This window comes from Homarus americanus, unplaced genomic scaffold, assembly GCF_018991925.1.
Source record: "Homarus americanus isolate GMGI-L3 unplaced genomic scaffold, GMGI_Hamer_2.0 scaffold4896, whole genome shotgun sequence".
Taxonomy (NCBI): Eukaryota; Metazoa; Arthropoda; class Malacostraca; order Decapoda; family Nephropidae; genus Homarus; species Homarus americanus.
Genome location: NW_024749657.1, coordinates 2,557,975 through 2,576,401, shown reverse-complemented (window position 1 = coordinate 2,576,401; position 18,427 = coordinate 2,557,975). Strand labels below are relative to the sequence as shown.

The window sequence follows — 18,427 nt, the reverse complement described above, 5'->3', positions numbered from 1 at the left end:
TGCTCTGTGAAGTGTCCTCTGTGATTTTCGCTGTTTTCTCCAATTTTGTTACACATAAATATGGAAAGACAAGGTAAGAAGAATGTTTCCAGAAGCATTCTGGTGATCGAATTAACGGTTGTGAATGTAAAAGAAAGGGTATAACACTTGAAGAGAAGCTCAATGCTATTAAGCATTTTGAACGCAATGAAAGAACATGTGATATTGTTCGTTTACCTAACCCTATTTTCTCCAGAAGCCCTGTTATTTTATTGCGCGAATTTCTATAGCGCGAGGTTTCACAAGAACGCAACTATCGCGTTGTAGCAGAAATGACTGTAGTAGTAATAGCAGTGGTGAAGTAGCACAGTACTGTACAGTATAGTACAGGTTAGAGATATTAACATGTGTGACTGTATTATTAGATCAGTATCATGGTCATAATTACTTATATCTGATGATCAGGTTAGATTAGCATTGGGGTGGTTAATCTTAAGGTGCAATAAGTGATACCAATTCACAAACAACTCTTACACTTCAACAACATGACAAGGAAATTGACTTATAGTAAAATATTAATGGTGAAATGAGGTTAAAATAATTGAAGAATGAAATGAAGAGCTTAATACATATATCATGAAGATTGGGAACCTAGTTTATTTCACCTGATCATTAAACACCCTAATGGTTACCTAACCCACCAAGTAGCATTGGGGCGTTTAATCATAAGGTGAAATAAACTCGAGTTCCAATCGTCATACAGCTTATACTATAGGTGGGCAAGGGGTGATTTAATTGAAGTCTATAAACACCTACGAGGTCATTACTCAGTGGAGCGTTCATACCTGGAGCTGCCGGATGCCTGCTCCACTAGGCGTCACAGCTTATGGTTGAAGCTACAAGTTCAGAAAGTTGTCAGGGCAAACTTTTTCAGAGCCAGAATTGTAAACTCTTGGACCAATCTGCTAGTGTTGTGATGACACCGAGTGTGAGCTCGTTCAAGACCAGACTTGACCAACAGTGAGTAACAAGTGATGTAACCGACCATCCAGGAAGCTAACGACCCACCCAGCGGCAAAGAGGATAAAGGTACAGTAAACCTGAGATCCAAATTAACCTCTTCGTTACTTCTTATGTTATTTCATCTCATTTCATGATAGGTAAATTTTATTTACTATCATTATTGTCCAGACCTCGAGATAAAACTATCTTAAATATATCAAGGGTTAATTAAAATACAGATTTGTCCATATAAAAGTTTTATTTAAAAAAAAATTTTGTTTTTCTCCTGTAACTTACAACATTCATGTTATACACTATAGGGTATTTATCCAAACACACACACACACACACTCGCACATAATAAACAACAATAACAATAAAACACTTCCGAATACACCTGAATTCAGATTTTTCAACACACCACGTCCTCACTCTCAAAACCGGAGATCCAGGGTCAAGAAAACAGTACGTTTCTCATCCACCTTGATGAACCACCCAACAACAGCAGTATACAAGAGATCATATACTTGTCAACGACTAGATTATAAAAAAAAAGTTCTAGGATACATTAGTATTATAAAATAAATAAATATCTCCTTCTAATGTAGAAAGATTTGTGTATCTCGCTGCTCTAGAATACTGTAAACACACATAATGGTTGTCGAGTCTGAGAGCGGCCATATTGGTAATGCTTCTAGTGAGATGATGGGTTAAATGGAGCCCCAACCATACCACTGTTATTGATCTGCACCCATAATTGTGAAGGTTGCCAGGAGTCGCCAAGAATTGTACATTAACTTCTTCGCATCATGTCTGTAAGAGAGCCAGCCAGTTAGGTTTGGTCTCTCATAACCAGTCACGGGTAAAATTGAATATACTGTACTGACCTTTGAGATCCCAACCATGAACCGGATGTGACCGTGATGTTACGAGTCAATATCAGGCCTGGTAAAATGCAATGAATACGAGGAAAAAGAGCGTCAAGACAGTAGTGATGAGGAGTGCTACATACACAGTGGCTGCCAACCTGAGGCCAGCCCTCAGGTTACTTCCACTAGAGTTAAGAATGTCGCACTGTACAGTATACAGAATGGCTTTCACACAAATAGGAATAATTTGGTTTAGTTCATAAATGCAGTGACCTCCCCAGCCTATCAGATTACAAACCAATCAGAATGGTGTTACATCAGGTTTAGCTAACCTGTCTATTGTAAATGGCTCCAGAAAAAACATAGAACCAAACCGGGTGAAACATAATTCTAATATTGTAGACAACAAGACCCTAATTAAAAAATTAATGACTTGGAGGCGGAAATTTTATATATATATATATATATATATATATATATATATATATATATATATATATATATATATATATATATATATATATATATATATATATATATATATATATATATATATATATATATATATATATATATATATACGTGTATATATATATTACACACACACAGTTTATCGGTATACAGTTCATGATACTTTTTAACAAAGTATGTCTTGCTATTGCCAGAGGAAACCAGTAACATATATAGATTTATAGTAAAAAGTACTGTAGGATATATTATTAATCCCTTAGGGGGCAGGGGTTTCTCTCAGCTGAATAAAATTACCTGGCATTATCCAGAATAAAACACCTAAGGGCTACATTGCCCTTTAAAGGTTTAGTCAAGATAGATATTAACCCTTTAAGGAGGAGGGGGTTTCTCTCAGCTGAATATAATTGCCTGGTGCTAATCAGAATAAAATACCTAAGGGCTAGATTGCCCTCTAAAGGTCTTAAGAGTGGGCGGTGGCAGAGGGAAGCCGAAGACAGAAATGGGTAAGAAAGAAGGTAAATCTGATGATTCATAAGAAATGGTCTTTGCTATTCAGTTTGAAGTATTCCCTTGACAAGTGAGTGTTACTGACAAATTATTTAATTCTCATTGGCCAGAATTTGTTAGATTCAATTATTCCCTGTGAATAGGCATTTACCAATAGAATAAAGTGAAAGTGATTCCCATAGGCATGACTGCCCGTTAGGAACAGTGTGAATACAGCACACTGTAAACTAAGCCTTCCTTACACAAGGAGGCAGCATGGCCGGTACTGCTCTCGACCGCCATCACCCCCCCAAGTTGTAAACTTAGGTACCCATTTACAGCTGGGTGAACTGGGAGCGCCTGAGAATTAATCCAACAACCCCCAGAATTGGGGACGAGCACTGTATCCACTCGACCTCCGCGCTAATAACCTCGGTAACAAATTATGAAATTTATTACCGAGACATTTAGAGTATAGTACATTATGGTATTAGTAAATAACTGACACAGTATCAAATATTGACTACACTTTTTTCACAAACTAATGAATAATTTATGAATAGACTGCATTACAAAAAAACGCATATTAAAGTGACATGCACAAGCATAGTTTTAGCTTGTAACACAGGAGAGCGAGGGTGACGGGGGCACCTTTGTCAACATGTAACAGGTTAGGTCTACATGATACCTTCGTTACCGAAACTTGAGGGAACTTTTCACAACAGATTCGATCTCGTCGGCAAAGCGTCGACCTGTGGCTGTGGGGAGGAAGAGTGTGGAGTGGTTGAGGTTGAAGCGAAGGCTCTGAGATTCCTCATGCATCTGGAGGTCGATAGAGTGAGTGAGGAAGAGGTGCCGGAGGAGAGAGACTCTGTGGAGGCTGGTGGCCTTGATGTGTTCCCCGCACCTGCAGAATTCTCCAGACTCCCTCACGCTGATGTCGGATATAGACAAGTGGACATCTGGGTACCGTGGTGGTGGGTCATATTCTACCTCGTTCTCACTCTCAAAGCCCTCAAGGATCTTTGGCACAGCAGATCTGAGTCGCTTTGGCATCTCCCACTGCTTAGTATGGACGGATCTGGCTGTTCTCCAGAAGTTGTTGTTCCAGCCCCTGGGTGTGGCCGTGATGGTAATAGTAGGACGCGTGGGAGATGAGTCGTCTTCGTCCTCATCTTCTTCTTCTTCACCGTCATTGTCATGCCATTCGTAGGGAGGTTCAGGCCAGTTGTAATGAATGTTGAGCCTGTGGTTGACATCAAACTGCTCACACTGAGGGCCATCGCCAGCCTCTAACACCAGGTTAGTGGCTGCAGCGTTCACACATGTCGTGAAGCCGCTGATGTAACTCACTCTCTCCGCTTTGCACTTGTTTATGAAATTCTTGCTGATTAAGGAATCAATTGTCCTCTCAATGTAACCGTTGTTCTCATCCTCATTTTCCTCACCATCATAGCCGCCCGTCAAAACACTGGCATTATTGTCACTAGCCTGACTATTGCACCTCGAGGCTTCCACTAGTTCAAGCTGCTCATCGTAAACTGTTGTTTGTGTATTTGGGTCACTTTGAAGCAACTCTTTTTCATACACCATAGTAATACGATTAGCTATAATGTCATCAGTAAGTTTAAGAAATGTATCACAGATCTCCACCATCATAGCCTCGTCTACAAAGGGTTGTGGAACACTGATTAGCAGCTGGTACTTGTAGGGGAAAGCTGGCGAGTTGGTGCTGTTGCTAACAGAGGCTGGGGTAGTGTTTGTGTTGCTACCAGTGGCTAGGGTAGTGATTGTGTTGCTACCAGTGGCTGGGGTAGTGTTTGTGTTGCCACCAGTGGCTGGGGTAATGTTTGTGTTGCTACCAGTGGCTGGGATAGTGTTTGTGTTGCTACCAGTGGCTGGGATAGTGTTTGTGTTGCTACCAGTGGCTGGGATAGTGTTTGTGTTGCTACCAGTGACTGGGGTTGTGTCTGTGTTGCTACCAGAGGCTGGGGTTGTGTCTGTGTTGCTACCAGTGGCTGGGGTAGTGTTTGTGTTGCTACCAGTGGCTGGGACAGTGTTTGTGTTGCTACCAGTGGCTGGGGTAATGTTTGTGTTGCTACCAGTGGCTGGGGTAGTGTTTGTGTTGCTACCAGAGGCTGGGGTAGTGATTGTGTTGCTTCCAGTGGCTGGGGTAGTCTCTGCATTGCCACTAGTGGCTGGGGTAGTGTTTGTGTTGCTACCAGTGGCTGGGATAGTGTTTGTGTTGCTACCAGTGGCTGGGATAGTATTTGTGTTGCTACCAGTGGCTGGGGTAATGTTTGTGTTGCTACCAGTGGCTGGGGTAATGTTTGTGTTGCTACCAGAGGCTGGGGTAGTGATTGTGTTGCTACCAGTGGCTGGGGTAGTCTCTGCATTGCCACTAGTGGCTGGGGTAGTGCCTGTGTTGCTACGAGTGGCTGGGGTAGTGTTTGTGTTGCTACCAGAGGCTAGGGTAGTGTTTGTGTTGCTACTAGAGGCTAGGGTAGTGTTTGTGTTGCTACCAGAGGCTAGGGTAGTGTCTGTGTTGCTACCAGAGGCTAGGATAGTGTCAGTGTTGCTACCAGTGGCTGAAGTAGTGTTTGTGCTGCTACAAGAGGCTAGGGTAGTGTCTGTGTTGCTACCAGAGGTTAGGGTAGTGTGTGTGTTGCTAACAGTGGCTGGGATAGTGTTTGTGTTGCTACTAGTGGCTGGGGTAGTGTTTGTGTTGCTACCAGTGGCTGGGGTAGTGTTTGCATTGCTACCATTGGCTGGGGTAGTGTTTGTGTGTGCTACCAGTGGCTGGGGTAGTGTTGGTGGCTGGGGTAGTGTTGCTACCAGTGGCTGGGGTAGTGTTGCTACCAGTGGCTGGGGTAGTGTTGCTACCAGTGGCTGGGGTAGTGTTGCTACCAGTGGCTGGGGTAGTGTTGCTACCTACCAGTGGCTGGGGTAGTGTTGCTACCAGTGGCTGGGGTAGTGTTGCTACCAGTGGCTGGGGTAGTGTTGCTACCAGTGGCTGGGGTAGTGTTGCTACCAGTGGCTGGGGTAGTGTGCTACCAGTGGCTGGGGTAGTGTTGCTACAGTGTTGCTACCAGTGGCTGTAGTGTTGCTACCAGTGGCTGGGGTAGTGTTGCTACCAGTGGCTGGGGTAGTTGCTACCAGTGGCTGGGGTAGTGTTGCTAGTGGCTGGGGTAGTGTTGCTACCAGTGGCTGGGGTAGTGTTGCTACCAGTGGCTGGGGTAGTGTTGCTACCAGTGGCTGGGGACCAGTAGTGTTGCTACCAGTGGCTGGGGTAGTGTTGCTACCAGTGGCTTGTTGCTACCAGTGGCTGGGAGTAGTGTTGCTACCAGTGGCTGGGTGTGTTGCTACCAGAGGCTGGGGTAGTGTTTGTGTTGCTATCAGAGGCTGGAGTAGTGTCTGTGTTGCTATCAGAGGCTGGGGTAGTGTTTGTGGTGCTACCAGTGGCTGGGGTAGTGTTTGTGTTGCTACCAGTGGCTGGGGTTGTGTTAGTGTTGCTATCAGAGGCTGGGGTAGTGTTTGTGTTGCTATCAGAGGCTGGAGTAGTGTCTGTGTTGCTATCAGAGGCTGGGGTAGTGTTTGTGGTGCTACCAGTGGCTGGGGTAGTGTTTGTGTTGCTACCAGTGGCTGGGGTTGTGTTAGTGTTGCTATCAGAGGCTGGGGTAGTGTTTGTGTTGCTATCAGAGGCTGGAGTAGTGTTTGTGTGACCATCAACAACTGGGGTAGTGATGGCCGAACCTTCATCAACATTGTGGGCATAATCCTTCAATAGGGTGAAGGTACTCAAGGGACATCCCCTGAAGTTCCTGTGTCGCAGCTGCACCTCCTCCATCACGACCCTGACGCTGTCATCTCTTAGGGCGACCTGTACAGTAGATCATAGTGATATTAACTTTATTGGCATTACAAAACTTGTATTGTTATATGGTAACAAAGGAAACTCATGGTCAGAGAGACAACTTTACTCCTGTCATTTCATCACGGAGTAAAGTTGTTTTTCTGAACTTGTGTTTCTTTCACAACTACATAACCATTTGTCCAAATGAATCCTACTCAAAATTAGTACAGGTATCTAAAAGGTAAATAAATAAATTAAAAATACCAAGTCCCCTAAAACTTATAATATTTACCCAGGTTTAGTTTATAATACCGTTAAAAGAAACAACAGAATGAGGAATATGTGTTTCCTCTTGTTCTTTACTAACATGGAAATGTATGGGGTGTTCCGTGTCGGTGCATATCCAAGGTACATTCTCCCTCCCCCGGAGTCTCAAACTCAGTCTTAACCATGGCCACTTCCTGTAATAAAAAAATTATTGAGCTAACCACAGTAATCTCCTGTAACAAAACAGGTTACTGATACAATCATAGTCATCTAATTCAGCAATTACACTACTGCAGTAATTACAACCATATCCTGTATACAATATCCTTATTGATAGAAAACCATGGCCATATTCTGCCACCAAACACCCCACTGAGGCACTACATGACCACCAGGCTCAAATCACCTCAATTCATCTATTGGTCAATGGTTACTTGTGTTGAGGCCTGTGGGCTGGCACATGCTGAGATTGTTGATAGACTTGTATCTTTTATCATATTTACTTTTTCTGTGACCCCCAAATCAGCCCAGACATTACCCAAGTGTGTATTTTTTGTGATAACTTGTACAAAAATAAGTTAGTTGTCAATTAACCATGTTCACTCAGCAACCTATCAAGGATATTTAGGTAATTTGACCAAGGATAGCCGACAAAGCCATCAAATGTTTATTTCCAGTATGGCCCTTTAGTTTAAATGCTGTTTCAAGACCAGACCTGACCAGCACTGGAGCAGGTTTAGATACATTCAGGAGCCAGTGCATGCCCAGTACTCGCCAACATTGAGTAACAGAGATGTGACTGACTGCCCAAGCAGCTAACGAGCCTATCAGTGACGAAGAGGATAAAAGTAAAAGTAACAGCATCTGGTGTTCCCAGGCAGTTACCCATCCAAGTACTACCCAGACCCAACATTGCTTAACTTGGTTGATATTCAAAATTATCATATATAGTATCTACTACAGTATACAGTAATCAAGAAAAATCCAGATGAAAAAAATACCAGACATATATACAATGCAATTCATAAATCCGTCCACCCAAGAAAAACTTTGGTATCTGTGAAGATTAGCTCGCCAGCTTATTTTACCTGGTGGCTAAGCACTCTTGCGCTACCTTGGGGGGGGGAGCTAAGTTAGACAAGCTTAGATTAAGTTAAGTTAGGTTAGCATCAAGGTGGTTAATCTTACTGCAGATGAAAGCTGGGGGTTAGATTATGTTAAGTTTGATTAGGTTAGCATCAATGTGGTTAACTTAAGAAGAAATAAGGTGGGGATTAATTTTGATTAGATTAGGTTAACTTAGATTATCATTAGTGTGGTTAATCTTACCACTTACCCAGCGAGGTGAGTGAGAGCCATCCTGACGCCGGTGGACTCCTCCTCCAGTGGAGCGTTGGATTTGAGGGTCAGGAGGAAGTACTGAGGTGCCATGTTCTTCATAAACCTCTCCCTGTCCTCGACCTTCCTCAGCCACAACAGTTTACTCTCCAGCTCTTCTCTCCGTGTATCCTCTCTTCTACGAGCCTCTTCATTGTTCTCATCGTCGTCATCTTCCTCCTCACTTTCGCTGTCTGTGTCTTCACTTGCCATCTCTCGAGCTGTTGTTGTGGCTTGGTCGGCGGATGTCACTGCTGGTTCTTGGTTGCCATTGGATTCTGCTGGTTCTTGGTTGCCATTGGTTAATGCTAATTCTTGGTTGCCATTGGGAGTTGGTGGATCTTGGTTGCCACTGGCTCCTGGTTCTTGATTGCCATTTGTCACTGTTGGTTCTTGGTTGCCAATCGCTACTGCTGGTTCTGGGTTGTTATTAATTACTGCTAGTTCTTGATTGCCACTGGCTTCATCTACTTCTTGCATGTCATTGGCTGCTGCTATTGCTTGGTTGCCATTGGTCGCTGCTGGTTCTTGGTTGCCACTGACTTCATCTGGTTCTTGGCTGTCATTGGGAACTGTCAGTTCTTGATTGCCATTGGCTACTGTTTGACCTAGGTTGCCATTGGATCCTGCTGGTTCTTGGTTACCATTGGCTACTTTTGGTTCTTGGTTGCCAGCTCCTTTTGGGGTGTGAAAGCCATTAGTTATAGCTGGTTCTTGTTTGCCAATGGCCCCTTCTTGTTCATGATAGTCATTGGCTGATTCTTGATTTCTATTGATTGCAGCGGAGTCAGTATTGTCACTGGCTGTAAATGAGCACTGACTACCACCAGCCACTGACTGATCATCACCTCCAGTTGCTGCCAGGGTTGTATTCTCACTGTCAATGGTCAAAGCCTTATCGACAATGCCATCACTTACACTCACATCTCCCCTTGAGGATGACACTTGTGATGCCTCTACATTCGTGTCAGAGGTTGTGGCTGGGTGAGGTCCTACATTTTCATTCGTTTGGGCTGTAGGTCTGAGTTCCCCGTCCGCACTTACACTGGTTTTAGTCACGTTACTCGTCATGGCTGTGTTTGATGACTCTGCGTCACCTGTTTTTCTTGTTTTGGCTACTTCTGGAGTGGTGGTGGCGTCATCGGTAGACTCGTGGAGGGCCATGTTCTTGGGGCCTGGATCAGGGTCCTCTTTCATGCAGGCGACGCCCATGTCACTGACGCCACCTGCTTCTTGTATGTCCCAGGGACTGCTGCCTCACCTGCGAAGAACACCCTTAAAAATTATCATCAAAAATGTGTAATTTCTATATCTAAATTATGCATAAGTGACTCTACTATTGCAATAATGCTCACTAAATAATCTATCTGAAGCACTTATTTGTATTGGTTTTTGACCAAGATTTGCTGTATTGCAGATCAATCCATCAGAGTATCGCCCTCATATCTGAGGGTTAGTGACCACAGTCTTTCACTGTAAATGTTCTCGGGCTGTTTTTACCAATCCTCAAAGCCAGTCTTAAGGTTTTTTATCTCTTTGGAGATCCAGTTTTTAATTTCATGCATCTATTCCAGTCTCTGCCTTCCCCTGACCCTCCTACCCTCAACTATGCCCATTAATTTCTATTATTATCTCCTCATACCTAATTATGCGATCAAAGCATCTAATTTGTCTTTTTCTGTACATTTCAAGTATTTCTCTTGAAGTTTTTGCTAATCTTAGTACCTGTACCTCATCATTTGTTTTCCTGTCAGTGTAGCTTATTCTTAGCATTCGCCTATAGTACCACATTTCAAAAGCCTCCAACCTCTTTCTGGTGTTTGCTGAAAGTGTCCATGCTTCTGACCCATACACGAGTCCTTGCCTTATACTGTACGGCGAAGCCTTTCAGTAGCACTTTTTTCATGTTGAAGTTAATGTCTATTTTCATTGGGTCTTTTAGATCATGATATAAATAGAGTTCCTCGGGTTAATCTAACTCAATCCGTTCCAGAAGGTCGTTCGTTAACCGAAACGTTCACGAAACCATTGTTTCAATGGGTTTTTGGGTAATTTTCCAGCTCACCGAAAATTTCCTAAATTCAACAAAAATGGTAGAAAAGTTCACTTACTTTGAGGTGTGTATGTAGAAGGCTCCTGGATGATGATGATGATGATGGGATTTAGAATGGGGGTGGAGGAGAAGGAAGAAGAGAAGGCATTGGGGTGGAAGAGAAGTCACCCCATGGTGCCATTTCACCCATAAAATTTTAGCTCTCTGGTTTAATTCAAGATTATTTTCTTTAAATCAATGCTGCACTGCATTATATATTGTCAATATATAAAATATATTTCAAAATGACCAATAATTTGCTTGGAAACACAGAAAAAAAGCATTTAGTTGAAGAGAGTCTCAAGCAAGATGTTACCTCCAGTGAAAACAGAGAGAGACTGACGCCTGTTTGCTGTGTTAAGAGGCTGGATGCCGCGCATTAAACTAGTCACTTTACCTTCAATTTCGTTCAATAATTGTTAAAATGACTAAAAAATTGAATATTAAACTTTTAAAATTATTGAATAGTATAAACTTCTTGATATTTACAAAAATAGTAAGGAATTTAAGCCCTAGAACCGATTAATGTATTGGCGGACTGATACTAAAGCTGGTTGCCCGGTCAGTGCAAGCGAAAACATGTTGAGGTCGGTTCGTAAGAAGTTCGTTAAGCGAATTTTTTTTCGTTAACCGAATTGAAGATCCTTATGGAAGGCAGTTCGTTAATCGAAATTACGTTAACCGAGGTGTTCGTTAAACGAGGGGTCACTGTACTGTTTTTGCTTGCCCTATTCTTGTTTTGATTTCTTCCACACATCTAACATCACAGCTAATGTTACTTCCCAAATGCACAAAACTTTAACTTGTTCAAGTTCCCAGTTGCTTACAATAATTTTTATTTTAGGATTAATTTCCAATTTGGAAACAACCATTACTTTAGTCTTTACAGCATTAACTCTGAAAGAATATTTTTCACCTTTTTCCACTAATGTTAGAGAGTTTTTGTAATGCCTCTTTACTATCTTTGATAAGAGCAGTATCCTCTGTATAATGTATATTGATAATACTTTACCATTAACTTTTAGTCCTTCATTATCACTTATACCTTCTCTCATTAAGAATTCTGAATATTCAGGTATATTTTACAATGTTGAAGAAAGAACACAGCCTCTATTACTGTCTATTACTCTATTACTGTCTCATTGTAAACCAATTAATGAGTTCATTACTGTACAGTTTTATTTACTAAAATTGCAGCCTCATGTTGCCAGTAAAAACAAAATTAAATTCTAATATCTCCTTCATTAATGCCTATTTTTTCCAAGATCTCCATAAGTTAAGAATGTGCAAATAAACTAATTTAAAGTCAATTTAAAAGAATCATTTCCTTGCAGTTTATTGCCAAGAATATATATTTGTCGGCCATTTAGGCAGTGTGGAGTACAGTATTCTTAAATAACCATTGTTATAAGCTATGGGATGATGTTATTATAAATCTTTGATGCATGCATAGAGATTAAGGTTATTTGCAGCTAGGGTTGTGAGGGTCATGTCGCATCTCTGTAACATGTTGGCACTCGGGCCTTTGTTGTTGAGAGCCGGCAATTAGACAGTGATGACATAAGAGCATCAAGATTGTCTTAGTGATGTGAATGTGTAAATCAATGTAGGAGTTTTAACGTTATTCGCAATTGTATATTGAAAACTCTCTACTGACCAGAGAAATAGGCTGGGAGGTATACAACCACAAAATCATTGCCATATGACACGATTTATCCAGAAAATTCTAAATGAGTTGCGCTCATGGCTGTGATTGACCATCCAAAGGCCGATCAGTGTGTAGTATTGTGCCTTTAGCTAAGACAGTCCATAGTGACAACAGTGGATGTGGTGGAGACTGTAAATAAATTGAAATGAAAAATAAAATTGGGACAAAGAATCAGGCACCAGTGCCTGGTGGTAGCCAAGACATATTATTTAGTGCCACAAAGGAAGTTTTTCTTTTGTGTGTGTGTTTTCTCAAGGACTGTAATTGTGATTACAATCACCTGTCATAGGGAGATACAGTGTATACAGTGATAGTACATAGAGATAAATTCGTTGATGAGAACTGGAAAAGAGAACATAAGTGAATACAGGGTAATAGTTAAAAAAAAAGAAAAAAGCCAAACTGTCTCGAAGGCATTGTTGCCACCACAAAGAAAGTTTTATTTAATTTTTCTGTGTTTTCTAAAGGACTGTGATTGTGCATATGATCCACCATTCATGACAAGATAGTGTACAGTGATAGCACATAGAGATACCAAAATCTCGTCAAGGAAAACTGGAACCAAACACCCTACGAAGATTCTTACAGAGTCTGCACACCCCACCACACTCTACAACAGTGACAGCTGTCAAACACTGGTTTGACAGCTGAATACGTTGCTGAATACGGTAAAGCATGAAGGCTGTTGCTGGTATTGCCCTAACTACAAAATCAAAATAAAATGAGGCATTTGCAGATCACATGGGAAAGAGATACTTAAGAGACAAAAATAGAGTAAGCTAAATCTGCATTGGTTGCCAAGCTGGAGCAGGTTGGGAAAGAGATCCTCACTAAGACTGGGAAAGTAGCTGACAACAGTAGTAGTTAAGAGGAGCTATGCTCAGGTTGTAGCAGGATCACACAAGGTGACGGAGAGTACGTACTGCAGGATCTGAACAGGTCCTCCGACGACTAGGGACTCTGCAGAAGTGTGTTGAAGAGTTGACAACTAGTAGACCTACTGACATGGGCGAAGAGGAGAAATGGTAACGTTCAGAGCGTAGAAACAACATAATAGTGTTTGGAGTCCCTGAGAGCCAGTTGGAAGCAGCTGAAACTAGGAAAATGCACGACAAGTTGAAATTTCAGAATATTTGTGATGAGGCTCTGAAATTATCAGCTCCCACTCAGGATGTGAGGAGGCTAGGGCAAAGGCAGGAGGACAAGCCCTGTCCCCTCAGATCACACGAGTGAGTGAGGGTAAGAAATGAGAAGTTATTCAGCAAGCAAAATATTTAGCAAGGAGCGATGCATTTCAGGGTATATTCATAAAACCAGATCGCATGGTAATGCTGAGGGAACGGCACAAAAAACTCATGGGAGTCCTTGAAGCAGAAGAGGGAGGAGTTGATGAGGAATGGGGACGGACATACATGGATTAAATACAGGGAGAAGGTAGTGGAGGCAAGTGCACCAGTTCAGAGCCAGGGGAACACTCGCCATCCGCTCCTATCCAAGCGCCATGTAAACAATGTCATCTCTAACCACACCCCACAAAACACACATGATACAGTAAACGAGGCAGCTAAAAAGAATGGAGGGGGGCCGGAGTCAAGACCAGGGACATTATCGAAAACAAAATCCTGCTTGAAAATCATGTACACGTTCTTGACAAGAGAGTGGAGTTTGAAACACTGCTGAGGTTACATCAACCCAATATAGTAGGTGTTGTAGAACTGTTGTACAAAAACAGGAGAATGCCTGCAACTACCTAGCTTATACTACAGACGGGCAAGGGGTGACCTAATCGAAGTGTATAAACATCTCAGGGGGCACTAATCGATCAAATGTACTTACCTGGAGCTGGCGGATGTCTGCCCCACAAGGGGTCACAGCTCAAGGTTGAAGAAGCCACAAGTCCAGAAAACTGTGAGAGCAAACTTTTTTGGAGTGCAAGTTGTGAACCCTTGGAACAATCTATCAGAAAAGCTTTGTGACGGCACCCAATGTGAGCTCATTCAAAGCCAGAATTGACCAACACTGGAGCAGGTTCCAATATATTCAGGAGACAGTGCATGCCCAGTACTTGCCAACAGAGATGTGACCCAAGCGGCTAACAAGCCAATCAGTGGCGAAGAGGATAAGAGTAAAAAGTAAATGCAGTATACAGAAAACCTAAATTGATTGTATGCAGCTGAAAGTTTCTATCCATTAATTTTATACCTAACAATTTACTCCTGACTTTTAAGAAAAACATCCACTTTTCATCTTATCTTAATTTCTATTAAATTTAAAATATTTGAGATACCTCACCAACACGATAACGGTTTCCCCTTGAAAACCCCTCATAAATGGAAAAACAGCATCGCCTCATCTAACGTTCAACCAACCTCATTTTCCCCATTTGTTAGTACAGTACTCAGCCTTTTCAACCAAGATAATACATGCTATGAACACCAATGATAATAAGTAATGGTACCCAGCCTTTTCAGTCAATAATACATGTTAGTTCCCAAAGTTGTCAATCAGTAATACATGCTCGTACCCAGTGCCGGATTTAGACCTGTGGAGGCCCATGGGCAGCCTCTTTGTGGAGGCCCCCCTCATTATAACTACTTAAGAGGGTGGGGTGGCGAGTGAAGCGAGCCTAAACATCTGGGAGTTCCGGGGGGCGCTGTAAGACCCCCCCCCGGGAAAATTTTGAAATTTGAACACTTCTTTGGAGAATTTTGAAGCCATATGCAGTTATATTGAGGAAATTAGAACATTGAGAAATTTTTAATTAACTGTATATTTATTGACAGTGTACAAATTCCCAACACACACACACAAAAGTGAGACATGACTGGAGTCATTCATGTGGTTTCAAGTTGACCAGCCCTGATATAGCTACTACCGCACATGTCAAAAATTTTCAAGACTTCACAGAAAAGAATATATTATTAGTTATTACAGAGAGATGATTCTTTGCGTTATTATTCAGATAAATGGGGGACCGGTGGTAGAAGCGGTACCGTTCTTGCCTCGCAAGCGAGATGTCACGGGTTCGATTCCCGGGCCGGTGGAAGTTGTTTGGACATACTTCCTAGCCCCCATTAGTCCCTGTTCACCTAGCAGTAAAGTAGGTACCTGGTGTAAGTCGAAAGTTGCGAATTCGTATTCAGGGACAAGTTGTTGGAGCTTCCAATAACTTGATGACATAAACCACTGACTCTTCAGGCTTCTACGCCCTTGACTCTTCAGGCTTCTAGGCCCTTAACTCATGAGACATGAAGGCAAGCATGAACTTAGCATGCTTCCCTGTTGGGCGCTGTAAACGCTTCTGCACTTCACCTTACACAAGGATGTAGGGGGATGCAAAAAAAAAAAAAAAAAAAAAAAAAAAAAAAAAAAAAAAAAAAAAAAGATAAACCTCTATTCAAATAATGGTTCTGTCCAAGAATGCATGTACAGTATAGGCTTCTTTAAGTCCAAGGTTAGATGTAATATGTGGAGGTCCCCAGATTGTGGAGGTCCCCAGATTGTGGAGGCCCCTGGGCAGCTGCCCACTCCTGAATCCGGCCCTGCTAGTACCAATGCTTTTCTATCCATAATATATGCTAGTACCCATTATTTTCAACCAATAATTTTTTTTCACCCAACAGCAATGGTTCATTACATTAGTCTGCTCGATCTGAAGTAGGCGGTTGATAAAGCATACTGTCACATAAAATCCACCCCTCTCTAATGTGAGAACACGTACATACTTTATAAATAAAATACGACCTGTGTGTGTGTGATTTTTTTAAACACCAGAAGTGGTATCATATAATCATAATCTCCCTAATAGGCCTTTCGAAGAACAATTACACGAAATGATAAACAAAGAAAACCATTAAGCCCAATCATTACCCGAGGAGACTAAAATATTTTACCAACGATTCATAAGAAAACAAAAATACTGTAGCCAATCGACAATTAGAATGGATTAAGAAAAGTATTAAAACTGCAGTACATATCCTTGCATCGATTGGTGGTTGCGATCACGTGATAAGATTATGACGTCATGTTTTGAAACTGGGTGCTAGCGGGATCATAGAAAATGTATCAAAATGAACACCGCTCTAAAATATATTTTTTTAGGGGACAGAAGACTTTTACATTACATTTATTTTTATCCTCTCCGTTTTTAATGACTAAATAGTTAAGTAAGCTATTTGTTGTGATATGATCTTTGTCTACCTTCTGAGGAGTCTGCCACGGAAAAGATTGCAAGCGCATCAAAAGTCACTTAATCAAAATGCACCATTAGACAGCCTCGGTCATTTTTGCTGTTTAAGCTATATGCATTTCAACAACTAGGATCTTTAAACATATAGTCTGAGGTGGGTAAAAACACTCAATAAAAACTATTAAAAATTTAGTAAACTAATTCTTCCTAATAACGTGCTCTGACTAATCATTTATAAAATGTCACTGAAAAATCGTGTGCCTTTAAATAAAGTAACAACAAAAATCGCTCAAGTGCTTTATCAAGAAAAAAATAAAAATAAGTATTAAGTTAATTCACTGTGGTAGATGATGCAATGATGGAACCTGTCTCGTTTATACACAAGGGTCAAGTGTTTAGTGGAAAAGGAGAGAACTCAACTCTAGCGACGGTGAGGCAACATAGCCCTTGCCTTTTGACTCGTCTACCCATCCCACACTAACAAAGTATTCCTACAGTTCCCAGGAAGGTCAAAATACTTCTAAAAATATAAAATAGACATATGTTCTTTAAATGTCACCAGAAAATATACAGTACAATAAGTCTTAAACATCTACTGTACATACTGCATTCTTGATGAAGAACTATTATTTTAGAATGTCATTACTTATACTGTAAATCTTAATTTTTTATGGTTTCTAACATTACTGTTTTTGTGTGGATTCAGTTTTATCGGTCATGGCTTATTCAGTAAGATTCAGTAACAAAGACCGTGTACCTCGCCCCACGGGGAACTAAGAACCACCTCATGTTTACTCCATTGCAAACAATGACGCAATGCATTCCTAATCTCATGCCAGTCAGCTGCATTTTTACCTAAGTTACCAAGGACATAAATAACAATGACCGTGACTCCTTCTGATATTTGGCGGTGAAAACTATCAACCCGACATATTCCGTTGCATTATTAATTTATCTGCCCGCCCATAGGGAGTGTCATCATGCAATAGTCAGCCACTCGAACGATTTGTTTATAGTATTTTGGTCTTCTAAATTTAACACATTATTGCATTTATCTAATATTTATGAATAAAGCGAGATTTTTTCCTGTCGACCGCATAATTTTCTTTATTTATTTTACACTAGTTACTGTAGAGTGCATATCCCTCCTCAGCAACCATATTTTTTGAGGTGCCATATTCTCGAACTGTTATATTTATGGGGGTATGGTGTCACTTTTCATTGTATAAGTGCATACATATATATAAATGTGTCAATCATAGAATATTCACATGAAATAAAAACACTGAGTTACTACGCAACTGTAATTTGGCTATTTATCGCCACGTCGTGACTCATCCTACAATAATGTTGTTTTTTTAAATCATTAGTTCTGTAATTCATTTGGGCACCTTTTCGGAAAAAACAGTCCAGTTTCAAAAATTCACGTGAAAACTTATAAACTGGCTAAGTTATCCTGCCAAACACGAAATATGCGTCGTATTCGGGAGGTTATTTTTCGCCATCCTGTTTATATTCCTGGTGGGTATTTTGGGAGGCGATAACGTAGGCATCTCCACATTCACCACATAATCACTGCACTATAATACACCTATTACAGCACTTGGGGAAATCTGAAAGACATCCCAGATGAGAATACCTGGAGAGAGGCAGCGTGTCCGTCGTGTTCACTGGCGGCACCCAGACTGGTGTGTAGCCACTGGTGAGAAGACAGTGTATTTGTTAGCGCTGTTGTCGAGTGACGCGACATGGCGCAACGGCAGACACTCCACTATACCACACTCCCTCCACCCGAAAAGATTCCCTTGAAACCTATATTTTCCTCTTATAGGTTGACACAACTACACTGAAATCTAATCTTTTGGATTTATTCGTGTAAAATGTATTAATTGTTTATGTTCTTGTACATCGCCAGCTTTTACCTGTACATAACCTATAGCACGTTTATGTTCAATACAACTAGAGATATTACCAAATTTGGATCTCTCTCTCTCTATCTATCTCTCTTATGACTCATTATACAGTACAGTACACATATTCGGATATGTCAGGCATCATTAATACGAACGTCAGAGAAAACGTTTTTCCTGGGTGTGTTCCCGGGTCTTCTATTTAGTTATGTACAGGTAAAAGC

General features: G+C 41.3%; 1 protein-coding gene across 1 annotated transcript; it reads right to left on the bottom strand.

Annotated features, from left to right (window-relative positions):
- Positions 1–1,221: 1,221 nt before the first annotated feature.
- Positions 1,222–18,046, bottom strand: LOC121853469 (mucin-22-like). The gene is made up of 6 exons (XM_042347612.1): positions 17,933–18,046; positions 8,264–9,565; positions 7,028–7,121; positions 6,163–6,687; positions 5,992–6,051; positions 1,222–5,738 (listed from the first exon to the last, which is right to left on the bottom strand). The coding sequence occupies exons 2-6, from the start codon at positions 9,514–9,516 to the stop codon at positions 3,501–3,503; spliced, it is 4,170 nt and encodes a 1,389-aa protein (XP_042203546.1). The 5' UTR covers positions 9,517–9,565; positions 17,933–18,046; the 3' UTR covers positions 1,222–3,500.
- Positions 18,047–18,427: the final 381 nt, after the last annotated feature.

What these genes read in the sequence shown, in the direction of transcription:
- LOC121853469 (XM_042347612.1), bottom strand. Translation starts at nt 9,516, where the DNA reads ATGGGCGTCGCCTGCATGAAAGAGGACCCTGATCCAGGCCCCAAGAAC. An exon ending in AACACCCCATACATTTCCAT is followed by an intron (nt 6,688 to 7,027) that starts GTTAGTAAAGAA and finishes TCTACTGTACAG; the next exon opens with GTCGCCCTAAGAGATGACAG. An exon ending in CAGCCTCTGGTAGCAACACA is followed by an intron (nt 6,052 to 6,162) that starts CCCAGCCACTGG and finishes GCCACTGGTAGC; the next exon opens with AACACTACCCCAGCCACTGG.